This window comes from Apteryx mantelli, chromosome 1, assembly GCF_036417845.1.
Source record: "Apteryx mantelli isolate bAptMan1 chromosome 1, bAptMan1.hap1, whole genome shotgun sequence".
NCBI classification, from domain to species: Eukaryota; Metazoa; Chordata; class Aves; order Apterygiformes; family Apterygidae; genus Apteryx; species Apteryx mantelli.
In genome coordinates, this window is record NC_089978.1 from 132,895,554 (window position 1) to 132,910,501 (window position 14,948).

At 41.6% G+C, this 14,948-nt stretch overlaps 1 protein-coding gene across 1 annotated transcript in view; it reads left to right on the forward strand.

Annotated features, from left to right (window-relative positions):
* Positions 1-14,948, forward strand: part of STXBP5L (syntaxin binding protein 5L) — a 220,723-nt gene that overhangs the window by 121,709 nt on the left and 84,066 nt on the right. The window contains exons 8-10 of the mRNA XM_067302244.1: positions 10,619-10,742; positions 12,268-12,346; positions 13,974-14,128. Coding sequence (XP_067158345.1) covers positions 10,619-10,742; positions 12,268-12,346; positions 13,974-14,128 — 358 coding nt within the window. The remainder of the gene's footprint in view (positions 1-10,618; positions 10,743-12,267; positions 12,347-13,973; positions 14,129-14,948) is intronic.

Here is a 14,948-nt window from a genome sequence, read left to right on the forward strand (position 1 = left end):
ATAGCTTTTGTAAGTCACAACTGATTAGTTCAGCACGTGCCATCTTGTACTTGGCACGAAGCCAAGTTTGCAACTCTAGGCCTCTTCTTACAGCTTGGTCACATAGGATTAGGACCTAAAAAAATTGTTCCCGCTCCCCTTCACCTTTCTATTTGGACTTATCCAAGGGCTCTGTGGCCTGTAAACTCTGACCAGTCTTTCAGAATTGTTCTTCTGACACTGAGACAGCTAGCAATTTCAGGGTACCTGTGAAGTCTCAGATAAAGTGCAGCAGATGATCTGTATCTTCACTGAATGCTTCTTTGAGCAGAGTCTGAATGAAATTAATTCAGCCTTGCTTTTCTTACTATTGGTATGCTTTCTTTAGCACCAGTTTTTAAACTAATGTAGTCGCCATATTTGATAGTGAAAGATCTGGATATCTTGTCTAACTCACCATCTCCTCTTGTGGCATCTCTAAGGATAGTCAGATGGCACCAACTTTATTTGGCTCATCAGTGAAGCAGATACTTCTGTTTAGTGTCAAAAATTCTCCTGGCACCAGACTTCTACATCAAGGGGCACTTGGTACGTACTGTGAGAAACAGCCTATTCTGTTGTCTTTGATGCACTGTGAGCATTCAGCACCAAGGCAAGTTCTTTCTTCTCTGTCATCTTCTTCAGGTAGGTGTCCATCCTAGTAATGATACCTGGAGCAGATGTAAGCACGCTCAAGGCTCCATCCCCATACTCCATCCTTTCACAGTTCTCCTGTGTTACCCTGATGGCACTGGGTCCCTGTCTGCTCCAAACCAGACTTTGAGAAGCAGACTCTATATTGCTACTCAGATCTGTAGAATCAATTACTGTGCAGCACTAGGGCAAGAAGTTAACAGCAGGTATTTTCTGATACTGGAGAGGAAAGGAAGCTGGCAACTCATTGTGTGTCTGCAAATCTAAATGTTCTTCTTTTCTAAGTTCAAGATGGGGACTGTATCTGCTGTCATTCAGTTGTTAAAGACAGGAATAGTTTCATATCTTTTGACTCTTAAGATGCTTGTTTTCATACAGCTACAAGAAATGCCTTCATTTCATTGTCAGTCAGAAACATTATTAAAAACAGTCTCTTCCATTCAGATTTTTCACCATGCTGAGTGGGTTGGGTTTGTTTGTTTCTTTTTTAATCAAGTTCTTAGAAGTAGTGGACAGTCAGCTCAGATGGAACAGGTCTTCTTTATTTCAGCGTTTAGAAAGCTGACTAACAAATTATCAAGACATAATGGCTCTCAGTTTATTAGGCTTTCACCACTATGAAATCTTGCCTTTCCTCGCCTATCCTTTCTAGGCTGCATGCCTTGTCATACCAGTGTGATGCTTCACGTCACATGAGACTTACAGACTTGGACATGTGACATGTTGCAGACATCTCCTCAACACATGGGTATTTTTTTCACTGGGAAGTGAGTTGTTCCCTAAAATATTAGCAGGATCTGTCCAATGCTTGCAGAAGTATATCTTTTCTTTTTCCTTCCCATCCAGATTAATGTCATGGACACATTGCCACTAGAAAAAAGAACTCACTGAGATAACCTAATAGCCTGTCAACAGGGCACATGAGGACTTTGCCCCTGTTCACAGACCAGCTATTGCAGCATTTAACAGCTCCTTTCCCTGTTCCATCTTAGTTGTTCTATGCTTCATGTCATGAAGGCTGGACAGCTTTCTATGATAAAATATGTCTGCTCATTTCAAGAGAGGGAGATTCTCACCAAGGCTGTACAAGTACATTATCTGGAACTTCTCTGCTTGGTGTTCTTGTAAGCCTGTATCTTCCCTTTAAAACTTCTTCCTGATATTTATGGCTTATTCAGTGGAGTTGCTAAAAGTAGTCCTGATTCTCTTTTAACCCAGTTGAAGTCCAGTTAGAAGCTGCCTCAGCTCATCAGCTCCTGATGCAGGGAGTTTTTATGTATTCTCCTCTACTGTTTCAAAGCTTCTCAAGAGGCTAACTAAAATGTTCTCACTTGTGAAACACCTGATGCCAGAGTGGAGCTTGAACCTGCTGCTAAAGACTCTTGCGTCTGCTCTTTGAGTTGTTGTTGCTTTTGTTGTTTTTTTTGTGTGATGATGATTGTCATCTTCCTAGTGGCAATCCCATCTGTCAAGTGTGAGATATTCGGGTCTTTTAGATCAATGCTTCTACATTATGCCCTCTGTTTAAGGTTCCTCTTGCAAACCCTTTTCTAAATTCCTTCAAAAGTTTATTTCTAGAGAGAGGAAACCTCAGGAGAGAGAGCGCATAAAAAAGACAGATCCTTCAAAGGTTCTGTAAGTTATTGTTGAAAGCTAGCAGACCCAAAGAAGCAGCCATCTTCATATGCAGATTGTTTAAATGTTTGACAAGTTGTGTCAAAACATATTCTGAGGTTACTAAAGCATAGTCATCATCTTTCATCTGACCACATCTCCAAAATGAAGCTGTAGAGGCCTCAGAGACATTTTCCACATGACTCTTCCCTACCTTTATCAAGCACTATGCCATTATAGAAGTATCAAATCTGATGTGGCCCTTCATATAACAGTCCTGCAGTACTACAAACACAAAGGATTCTTAAGATTCAAGTGACAGGATGAGATGAGTGTGGTGCTTGTTCAAAATATGGTTAAAAATGATTCTGGAGTCCCTTTTGAGTTCTTATCAGTTGGAGGAGTTTTGTGCTTGGGAGGGAACTGAAAAGGTGTTGGGCATGCTTAACTTCAGTACATGCTGAGTATGAGAGAAGATGGAATATGTATGCAACAATTGTGGGTATTGCAGAAGGAAAAATATATCCAATCTGGAGTGATAAGGTTTATGTGTATAAACTGTGTGAAGATTCACATGAGTCACTGACTGTGACAACCTCCTGTTCTTAGTGAGCAACTGCTCCTTTATTATGTGGATGCTACAGGAGTGGATCAAAGTGCTAGATATACTCTAGCAGAGAGAAAATTAGGAACTTGTTCTGTACCACCTTTCAGTATCAGTTATGACTCCCAGACGAGACCTCCAAAACCAATTATAAATAATTCTTGCTCATTTTGGAGTAAAATCTAACAGGTGAGCTTGAGTTGCTGCTAAGCCAACTGTCTGTGACTGTGGGAGTATTCCTCCTCAGCTCCACTCAACAGGAGGTTTATGCTGGCAGTTTGCACCTAGCAGCTGAGAGGCAGTTTAACAAGCAGCTTGGTATGTTTTTTAGCTGCTAGTTAGTAGCTCTTGCTCAGAAACAGTTACCACATGAAATGCCTCTATGTGTGATAACACATCAAAAGTGGATTCCAATTTGACATGATAGCAAGCATGAATGAGCTCTTGTCAGAATTAATTTGCACAAGCATAGACATGCCTTCAGTGTAAGTGAAGCAGCGCTCCCCACAGATCTTAGGCTTATTACCTGAGAGAAATGGCATTGGACTGTGCATGGTAACACATCTTCGTGCATTACCATTTGTTGCTTCAATACTTGCTGTGGTGTCTTCCGGGTCTTTATGAGGAATTGTGTGCCCACCCCACTCTGGTAAGTAAAAGATTTGAGTGACGCCTATTATTTCACTTAAAGATAAATATCTAGACTTCCCTTTGTTCAGCTCAGTTTGTTGTGTCTGTATTGGTATGACTAGTTTATCAGCATGTTGGCAAAGTGTTCAGATACAAGACATGTCAGATTCCTTTTGCAACATCTGGAACGTCTTACTGCCAAGGCTCATTTTGCGGATATGCTTTCCAGCCTCAGGTGCTGAGTAAAGTTCTGGGAAGGGGTCATAGCTTTTTCATTAGTTTCTTCTGAAACTGCCTCCAGACCATCAGTCTTTACCAACCGTATCGATCAAAATACTTATTAAGAGAGCAAGACCAACAGGGAGTTTCGAATAGTGACAAGCAACATTTGAGATAATTCCTTATCAGCTTAAGCAAAACTGGTATGAACAATTCCAGCACTGACTTAGGAATATGCAGGCATGATTTTAAAGTGATTTGAATAAAGCAGGTAAAAAGTCCATACAGAACTGTAAGTGTACACAAGGTGTTAGCATTTTCTGGAGTGCAAAAATGAAAATTTATTAAACTACATTCAAAAATAGGTCTCACTTATTTACACTTGCATAAAAAATACATTGTGTTTTGTGCTATTTGGCAACTAACATTTCTGGAAGTAAAATGGATTCCAGGGAAAATTCTGCAAGTTTCAAGTTATGGTTTGCAAAATAAAATACTTAAGAGAATCACTTTAGAATTCCTTTGCTTCCTGTTTTGCCAAGCAATCCAGAGAATTATATTGCTTCTTGCAAAAAAACATGTATAAGACCTCAGAAAAGAATTGTGTCCGCACAGGTTTCTTTTTCCAGTAAGCTGTTTCTTTTTTGAGATTCAACTTTTTTGCTTCTGCTTCTCTCACTTTTAATGTGTTTAAGTAAAATGTCTATAGAAAAAAAACTCTTTTCAATCTGTGTGAAATGGCATTCTGTCTACTTACATTATTTGGTTGTACCTTGGTTGTAGGTCTTATTTTTGTACTAGTCCTTTTATCTCCAGACTTTCCCCTGTTAACTTTTGCTCATTTCTTTATCATCCTCAACTCCAATGCAAATTGCATTTTTATTATCATTCCAGTTGCACACACTTGCCTCTTACAGCTGCATCCTCGTTATTTAAGGACCATCCTTAACTCCTTCACTTCTGTGAACTCATTTGCTCTTTCTGTTCTCTTCCTATCTCATCTTTCCATTACTTGTTTGGTTTAACCTTATCTCGTTTTTACAGTATGTTCTTGTCTTGCATAAGACTCTGCAGCTGACATTGTCATCCTTTCCTGTTGAATTAGTTGCACATCAGTTATTTGAGCCATAGATTAATCTGTTCTTAAAATGAGGTGTCAGATTATACCAAAGTAATTTTGTTTAATGTTAATCAAATTCCAAAAAGGAAGAATTTTTTGTCACTCAGTTGTTAAATATAGATCAAAAAGATAAATATCAAGACAAGATAGAGCTGCACATAACATAGTTCACAGAATCACAGAACGGTTGAGGTTGGAAGGGACCTCTGGAGATCATCTAGTCCAACCCCCCTGCTCAAGCAGGGTCACCTAGAGCACATTGCACAGGATCGCGTCCAGGTGGGTTTTGAATATCTCCAGAGAAGGAGAGTCCACAACCTCTCTGGGCAGCCTGTTCCAGTGCTCTGTCACCCTCACAGTGAAAAAGTATTTCCTCATGTTCAGATGGAATTGTTTGTGTTTCAGTTTGTGCCTGTTGCCTCGTGTCCTGTCGCTGGGCACCACTGAAAAGAGTCTGGCCCCATCCTCTTGACACCCTCCCTTCAGATACTTGTACACATTGATAAGATCTCCTCTCAGCCTTCTCTTCCCCAGGCTAAACAGGCCCAGCTCTCTCAGTCTTTCCTCATAAGAGAGATGTTCCAGTCCCCTAATCATCTTTGTAGCCCTTCGCTGGACTTGCTCCAGTAGTGCCACATCCCTCTTGTACTGGGGAGCCCAGAACTGGACACAGTACTCCAGATGTGGCCTCACCAGGGCTGAGTAGAGGGGGAGAATCACCTCCCTGGACCTGCTGGCAACACTCTTCCTGATGCAGCCCAGGATACCATTGGCCTTCTTGGCCACAAGGGCACATTGCTGCCTCATGGTCAACTTGGTGTCCACCAGCACTCCCAGGTCCTTCTCGGCAGAGCTGCTTTCCAGCAGGTCAACCCCCAACCTGTACTGGTGCCGGGGGTTATTCCTCCCCAGGTGCAGGACCCTGCACTTGCCTTTGTTGAACTTCAGGAGGTTCCTCTCTGCCCACCTCTCCAGCCTGTCCAGGTCTCTCTGAATGGCAGCACAGCCCTCTGGGGTATCCACCACTCCTCCCAGTTCTGTATCACCAGCAAACTTGCTGAGGGTGCACTCTGTCCCTTCATCCAGGTCATTGATGAATAAGATGAACAAGACTGGACCCAGTATTGACCCCTGGGGGACACCACTAGCTACAGGCCTCCAACTAGACTCTGCGTTGCTGATCACAACCCTCTGAGCTCTGCCATTCAGCCAGTTCTCAATCCACCTCACTGTCCACTCATCTAGCCCACACTTCCTGAGCTTGCCTATGAGGATGTTATGGGAGACAGTGTCAAAAGCCTTGCTGAAGTCAAGGGAGACAACATCCACTGCTCTCCCCTCATCTACCCAGCCACTCAGTCCAGCATAGAGGGCTATCAGATTGGTTAAGCATGATTTCCCCTTGGTGAAGCCATGCTGACTACTCCTGATCACCTTCTGATCCTTCATATGCTTAGAGATGACATCCAGGATGCGCTGTTCCATCACCTTTCCAGGAATGGAGGTGAGGCTGACTGACCTGTAGTTCCCTGGGTCCTCCTTCTTGCCCTTTTTGAAGACTGGAGTAACGTTGGCTTTCTTCCAGTCCTCAGGCACCTCTCCTGTTCTCCATGACCTCTCAGAGATGATGGAGAGTGGCCTAGCAATAATATCCACCAGCTCCCTCAGCACTTGTGGGTGCATCCCATCGGGCAACCCATGGATTTGTGGGTGTCAAGTTTGCCTAAATGATCTCTAACCCGATCCTCCTCAAGCAAGGGAAAGTCTTCCTTTCTGCAGACTTTCTCTCTTGCCTCCAGGGTCTGGGGTTCCTAAGGGCTGTCCTGAGCAGTAAAGACTGAAGCAAAGGCGGCATTCAGTAACTCTGCCTTCTCTGCATCCTTCATCACCAGGGCACCCATCCCATTCAGCAGCAGGCCCACATTTTCCCTAGTTTTCCTCTTGCTACTGATGTATTTGAAGAAGCCCTTCTTGTTGTCCTTGACATCCTTTGCCAGATTTAATTCCAAATGGGCCTTAGCCTTCCTCATCTCATCCCTGCATACTCTGACAACATTCCTCTATTCCTCCCAAGTGGCCTATCCCCCTTTCCACCTTCTTTACACTTTCTTCTTCTGTTTGAATTTTGCCAGGAGCTCCTTGCTCATCCATGCAGCTCTTCTGCCCTCTTTGCTTGACTTCCTACTCATAGGGATGCTCTGATCTTGAGCCTGGAGGAAGTGATGTTTGAATATTAACCAGCTCTCTTGAACACTCCTTCCTTCTAGGGCCCTAACCCATGGGATTCCTCCAAGTAGGTCCCTGAAGAGGCCAAAGTTTGCTCTCCTCAAGTCCAGGGTTGCGATCCTACTTAGTGCCCTGCTTCCTCCTCGCAGGATACTGAACTCCACGATCTCATGGTCACTGCAGCCAAAGCTGCCCCCGACCTTCACATCTCCAACCAGTCCTTCTTTGTTTGTTAGTACAAGGTCCAGTACAAGGTCCACCTCTCCTCATTGGCTCCTCCACCATCTGTGTCAAGAAGTTGCCACCAATGCTCTGCAGGAACCTCCAGGACTGTTTGTGCCTAGCTGTGTTGTCTTTCCAGCAGATATCGGGGTGGTTGAAGTCCCCCATGAGAACCAGGGCCTGGGATCGTGAGGCTACTTCCGGCTGTCTGTAGAAGGCCTCATCGACTTCCTCTTCCTGATCAGGTGGCCTGTAGTAAACACCCACAACAGTGTCCCCCATGCTAACCTGCCCTTTGATCCTTACCCATAAGCTCTCGACTCGCTCTTCATCCACCCCTAGCCACAGCTCGATACATTCCAGTTGCTCTCTCACCTAAAGAGCAACTCCACCACCTCGCTTTCCTGGCCTGTCTTTCCTAGAAAGCACGTAGCCATCCATGACAGCACTCCAGTCATGCGAGCTATCCCACCATGTCTCTGTAATTGCAATGAGATTGTGGCCCTGCGACTGCACACAGATCTCTAGTTCTTCCTGTTTATTCCCCATGCTGCGTGCACTGGTGTACAGGCATTTCAGAGAGGTGATCAAGCATGCAAATTTCCCCGGAGGGATACAAGAAGATCCTCCATAGCCACGTCCCATGCGCACTTCCCTGGCTGCATTCACCTGCTGGAGGCATCCCAACTTGAGCTGTCTTTTGCCAACTACCCTGTCACTATAACTCTCCCCTTCCCCCATCTTTCCTAGTTTAAAGCCCTCCTTACCAGGCTGGCCAACCTGTTGGCAAAGACACATGCCCTGCTTAGTGAGGTGGATCCCGTCTCTTGCCATCAGTTGTCGATCTTCAAACAGGGTCCCATGGTCGTAGAAACCAAAACCCTGTTGCCAACACCAGCGGCGCAGCCAGTCGTTAACTTGGAAAATCCGTCTCCTCCTCCTCCCATTCTTCCCCCTCACTGGCAGGATTGAGGAGGAGATGACCTGGGCTCCCAGACCCTTGACCACCAACCCCAGAGCTCTGAAATCCTGCTTGATGGTTTCCAGTTTGCCCTTGGTGTCATTAGTGTCCACATGGAAGAGCAGCAGAGGGTAATAGTGGACAAGCCTTGGCAGTCTTTCCATGACATCTCTCACACAAGCCCCTGGCAGGCAACAAACCTCTCTAGACAAGAGGTCAGATCGGCAGATAGGTACCTCCATCCCCTGCAGCAGGGAGTCCCCCACAACAATCACCCGCCACTTCTTCTGGGTGTTCCCACAAGGCACAGGGTCTGTTGTCCCAGTTACTTCCCTTGCAGCCATGTCCAGCTCCTCCTCATCCTGGAGGGCACTAAACCTGTTCTTCAATTGCAAGTTCTCAGGAGGAGTAGGAGCCTTTCTCCTCCTATGAGAAGTGACCAGCTTCCAGCCGCCTTCTACAGTGTTATGAGGTACTGTTTCACACAGCCCAGAGCCCTCCGACAACTCCACTGCTGTGGGGGCTTGAGACTCCTGGAGCTGTACAGTCTCTGAGAATACCATCTATCTCTGTCTCATCCTCTTGGATACTACGCAGCATACTGACTTCCTTCCGTAACTCCTTTACCTGATGACATAGCTTGTCAACAACAGTACATCTCCTGCAGGAGAGCTGACCGTCAACCGAGGCCTCCTGGAGAGGCCCCAAGCACTCCCTGCGACCTGAGACCTCTAGAGCTGCATCTGCTGTCAGAGGATCTGTCTGGGTCCAAGCCTCTGTCAGAGCTGATGCAGCGACTCCAATGGCTGCTGGGGAATGTGCTCTGCGGCGTGTCATGACCATACTTGAGGAAGCGTACACCAGAGGGATCGGAAACAAAGGTGCCTTCTTGCACCCTGCTGCACAAACTGCTGCACTCTAGGCCTGGTTCTTATATAGGCCTCTCCCCAGCACTGGCTAAGAGGGTGCTTGACCCACCCTAGTCAAGGGCCACCTGAATCAAAGGCCCCAACTCCCTCTGGTCAGGGGCAACCAAGAGAGCTCGTCAGCTACTCCTAGCTAGAGCTTCTCCCAGGAGAAGTTAAGGCCTCCTGCAGTTGTCCCTGCCTAATTTCCCCTTTCCTGTTAACAGCAATCACCTTCTAGTTCCTCGGGGGTCCTCAGAAAGCCCCACAACTTCCAACAAGTTGCATGCCATGAACAAGTAGGAATTTTTCCCTTCTGCATACCTCCCCCCCAACTGGTGGATTATGCTGAAGAATCCAAAATTTAAGAAAAGCCACAGTTCCTTTATCTTGCCTCCCTCTCCACATCAGTGTCCAGCCATAATAGTTCATAAAACTCGCTGGCCTGATTCAGACAAGTGTTCCACCCTGTGCTGTGTTCTGCTTCTTACAGCACCAGAAGCAAATGTTTCCGAGGGGAGTGTGTGAGAAACTGTGGTATTCAATGAGATGAAACTTTGTTCTTGTCAGAAAATGTCTTTTGTTAGTTTCTATTATCTTTTGAGCTTGTCTGATGTAATTGTGGATATTCTTATTGTTTACTCTAAGTGTCTTGTCCTTTTTTGAGCTATTCTAACCTCCTGATACCTTGTGCCAGTCAATTTCACTAGTTGTGCATGAAATATTAAAATATTTCTATTAATTTAAAAGCGTTGCTTTTCAGTATACTTAATATTCATTACATGGTACTTGCATTATGTACGTAGGAGTGCCAGTTTCCCCTTCTCTGAAGCACTGCCAGTTTCAAAATTATCTTATGTTACTGTTTTATTAATTTTCTATATCAATGAAACAGTTCTGGTCACTTCAGTCTTTTTGTTTTTATTCCTAAATATCTCAGATTTCTGGGTACTCACTCAGAAACTGAAGAATGTGGAAAAAAAGAGATTCAAGAACAGAGTACTGTTTTTGCTTTTCCTAAATAGTCTTCTGGGGAAGCTGGCATATGTTGCATGTTACCTGTAAAAACTTGTTACACAGCATTCTGTGTACATTTGCACGCTAAAATACTTTTAAGGAGAGCTATCAGAGATGTAATGATTGCACTGTATATCCCTTGTTCTTATACTCTTCCCTTAACAACCTATTACTGCCATTTTGGTCTGACGCAATATAGGCTTTCTTACATTCCTGTGTTGTGTTAGCATTTATAGTAGATTTTTTTCCATAATGAGCAGCTGATTACAGTCATGTGTAACTAAACAGTACTGGTAATGAACTCTGGATAAACAAGAACCATCCAATTGTTGATATACCACTAGATAAAGATAATCCAAAGTCATACATTAAAATATCATTAGTATAAACCCTGTATTCCATCTCAACTTCTTCTACTATTTCTCTAGGCTATTCATTCTGTTGCTTGGCACCATGAAGGGAAACAGTTCATGTGCAGTCACTCTGATGGCAGCTTGACCCTCTGGAACCTGAAAAGTCCTAATAGACCATTCCAGACCACAATTCCACATGGTAATTTTGTTAATTAAAATGTATAACAAAGAAGCAATGCAATATTGCCTATGTTATTTGCTAATATCTATGTTTATTTCTTTTTTTCATTACTGTAGCCCTAATGAAGAGTACTTTTTGTATAAATTTTTTTAATCTGCAAAGTAGCTGCAAAATATTATCAAAATCAGCGATTTTCGTCAAACATGTTTTGTTTTCTATCTGTGTCATAATGCTGCTCTAAAGTCTTCTTTCATCCTTTACATCTTAGTAGTCTACTACTAATCTTTGATATCCTCGAACTACAGATTTTTCAAGCTTTTTTCTTATATATTTTGCACTTTTGTATTTTGTGCCAATATGTGTAGTTTTCACAAGTAGTGTACTTTGTACAGGGTAGGATGTTGCTTGTAATAGAGGTGGTACAAGACTTCCCAAGTCTCTGCAATAAAAAAATTTAAATGAACCATATTAAGAAATAGCTATTATCTTTTATGGCTCAGATTTTATAGGCCATTACTTCATATCAAGGTAGAAGACTATTAACTCTATTGTAAATCAGTGCATTAGAAAGTAGCCTGATTTGGGAGAGAGTGGAAATCTGTGCAGCCCAGAGAAGTTTTAACATTTTCTTAAATTTCCTAATTCCTTTTGTTTTATCACTTTTAGAGACATAGAATCATAACTTATGTTGGAAAGGACCTTCAGAGGTCATCTAGTTGAACTTGCGGCTCAAAACAGGCCTGATTAGATCAGGTTGCTCAGAGTGGTGTCTAGTTGAGTCTTGAATACCTCCAAGAACAGATATTCCACATCCTCTCTGAGCAACCTGTTCCAGCATTTAAACACCTTCATAGTATATTTTTTTTCCTAATTCTAACCAGAATTTCCCATATTCCAACTTGTGTCCTTTGTTTCTTGTTCTATCACTGTGCATCTCCAAGAAGAGTTTAGCTCAATCTTCTGTGTATCCTCCAGTCAGGTTGTTGTAGAAAGCAAGGTTAAGCCTTCCAAAACAATGAAAACATAATTGCTAATGTTCTGGTTTACAAATGATTCTTCTCTGACTGAAAGACAGTACTGAGCCATAACTAATCAAGAACCTGTGAATTTCAATTGTATATTTCATTTAATTTTATCACTGACCTGGTCACAGTCCAGAGCATATAATAACATTTTGTCAACAAAATTAATTGAGTCAATCTGAGAATGGCTTAGGAAAAAATTAAGAGGTACACAGTTGTTCAAATTCATTAATTATTAGTTGAGTGACATCCTGCCGGAAGTGTGGATGGTTTTTAGATGTCTTTGAAGTGTGGTCTATAGTCCTTTAGACATATGTGGCAGTAAAAGCTTAAAGCCCTTACAAATGTAATTTAGCCAAATTCATGTATTAGGGAATAGGTGTTAATACTCTATCATCTTCTATAGCTTTAAAGTTCCATTCTCTTGCTGGATATACAGTTGCTTCACTGTGTTTATTTTAGTTTGATAGTTCAGTTATAATGATGTTTTAATAAAGTTTTCATCCTCTTTCTTTCCTTAGGAAAAATTCAAAGAGATGGAAAAAAAACTGAATCTTGTAAACCAATTCTAAAAGTAGAGTACAAGACCTGTAAAAACAGGTATGTTTTCCTCCTCTGTACATGAAGTCTAGGTAAAACCCTTTAGACGGCCATGCTATGTGTAAAGTAGACCTACTCTGGCAAACTTGCATTTGCAGAGTGCTGCAGGACGTGCAAACGTATGACATATACTTCAGTTGTGGCCTCTAGCGCTGCTGTCTTCTAGTTACTGTCATATGGAGACACTCTGTCTTGACCATAGAATGGAAATACAAGAATAAAGAAGTCATCTAAGTCAAGTTTCTGGGTAGCCTATTAAATTTTTTTTCACAGTTTGTACTCTAAAATGATGTTTTAAATTCATTTTAGTTAAAACTTAAGCTGGTTTTTAAATGCAAAACTTAAGGTAAAATAAGATTATAGTGTAAATATTAATTAATAACTATTAAGCTTTTTTATACAATGTACTAAATAGTCTGAAATGAAATGTTTCTTTTTCTTGTGAGAATGGATGTAATGTTCCAAAATTATTTAAAAATTGAGTATGAGATTTTTAGGACTAATTGTATATAGTTTATGGTTCTCATAGATTATGCGCCCAACTTTCATGCACAGATCTCATCTGTCCTAGGTGGGGGGGAGGGCTTGGCCTCAGCCTCATGTGTAGCATGGTCATGTTCTTGTGATCCTTTGCTGTTGTTCCCCAACTTCCCTGTTGGCCTCACAAAAGTCCCTTCATAGGACTGAAGTTTTTGCCAAGTATGAGTGTGCAGTGAGCAGCACTGTATTGAGCTCAGCCACATACCTCTTCATCAACTCTCAGCACTTTAAATACCACTGAGCTTACATTGTTTTTCTTGAAAAGCCCTCTTCAAAGAGTGAAATGTTTAAGGAAGTTTGCCTGGGCCATTGCAGCCTGGGGAAGTTCACCAGAATGAAAGTAAAAAGATAGATAGACACAAAGTGGCATTCAGGAAAAGGACTTCTGCATTGTAGGCCTAAATCTGCTTTTGGTCAAAGTAAGGATGTCTTTCTGCAAGAAATTTTGAAAAGCTCAAATAAGTTTTCATTCTAAAAAGAAATCAGTTCTTTCAGCATCTGTGGGACAGACTTGTCTTGGAATGAATTGACTTTGGCGTTGAATAAGGTACCAGCTGTGTTTTAAATTTTTGCTGTGGTTACAGACTGTAAAAGTTTTCTCACCTATATGGATTTTCAAACACCTGATAAGTAATGATCTCACCTCACCACCTTTCTCTCAGGATATTTATAGATTTCTCAGCTGTATCTGTCTGACAGTTTTTATAGGGCTTGTAGGGACTTAATGTTTTGGAAACTTCATCTGTCTAATTTGGTTGAAATTAGCCTAAACCTTAAAAAAAAATGAGAGGGAGGGGATCAACATAAACACAGAACAAAGCTGTCATAAAGGATATGAAATTTGCAGCTGCATTAAAGCAGTCACTTTCATAATAGACCATACCTTAAAGAGAAGGAACTTCAATTTATCAACAGATGTTTTGAAAAGGACTGTATCCTTTCAACTGTGTAATTACTCAAGTTACATTCCTGAGTTAATAAAGTACTTTTACAATCTTTCTCTTTTACTTTTTGCAAAGCTATTTTTATTTAAAAGGTACTATTGCAATGCAAACTTTTAATTACCATCTTTTGATTTTTAATGCAGTGAACCATTTGTGATATTTTCTGGTGGACTGTCATATGACAAGGCTTGTAGAAGACCAAGTCTAACCATCATGCATGGGAAAGCAATTACAGTTCTTGAAATGGATCACCCTATAGTTGATTTTTTAACTCTTTGTGAAACCCCATATCCAAATGGTGAGTTCACTGAGCAAAACGCAGTTATAGAAAATGTAGATGAAGTGGTCTTCTCTCCGACCTTAATGTCTTAATTGTATTCAGTGAACTGGGCTCTTCCATTCTGATAGTTGTCTCCATCTCAAAAAAAAAAAAATCACTGAAATAACTGGAACCTGTTTGCATTCCTAACACTGGAAACAGGTAATGAGTGGACAATAAAGCCTGAAAAGATCTCCAGATATAAGCTTGAAACACATGAGCTAGTGTGAGGAAATATTGCTATTAATAAGATATGTGTGCTTATATTTCTGACACTTCTCATGACGCTGGAAATGTACAGATTGGTAAATTATTTTAGTTTAAACTATCACTTTTCTGCAAAATATTTGAATAGATTCTTTCTCATTAGCCTGAATTCAGCTCTTTGTTTAAGTGTTCTGCTGGATATTGTTGGACTGCTAAATTCTGAAATAAATTCACAGAAAACTCCAGAAAGCAAAGTAAGAAAAGCTGTAAGCCAAAAAGAAATTAAGTTTAACATTTTAAACCCTCAGGCAGAAAAGTAAAATAAGTCTTTTATATGTAGCTAAATCAAATGCATATTAAAAACACTTAGTAAAGATAAAGTGCCTATTTATTTCAATGTTATGCAATAAATTTAATTTTCTGTAGTCAAAGTTAGTGTTGGTTTTCATTTAATTATGGCAAATACAGTGATACTTTCCAATATTAAGGATTTATAGCCTCTCCCTCAGCTCACATGGTAATATTTACATTTTTGGTTTTAACCGGTGTTATTCACAGCCTGGTATAACAGAAAGCTATCAAATGATATGCA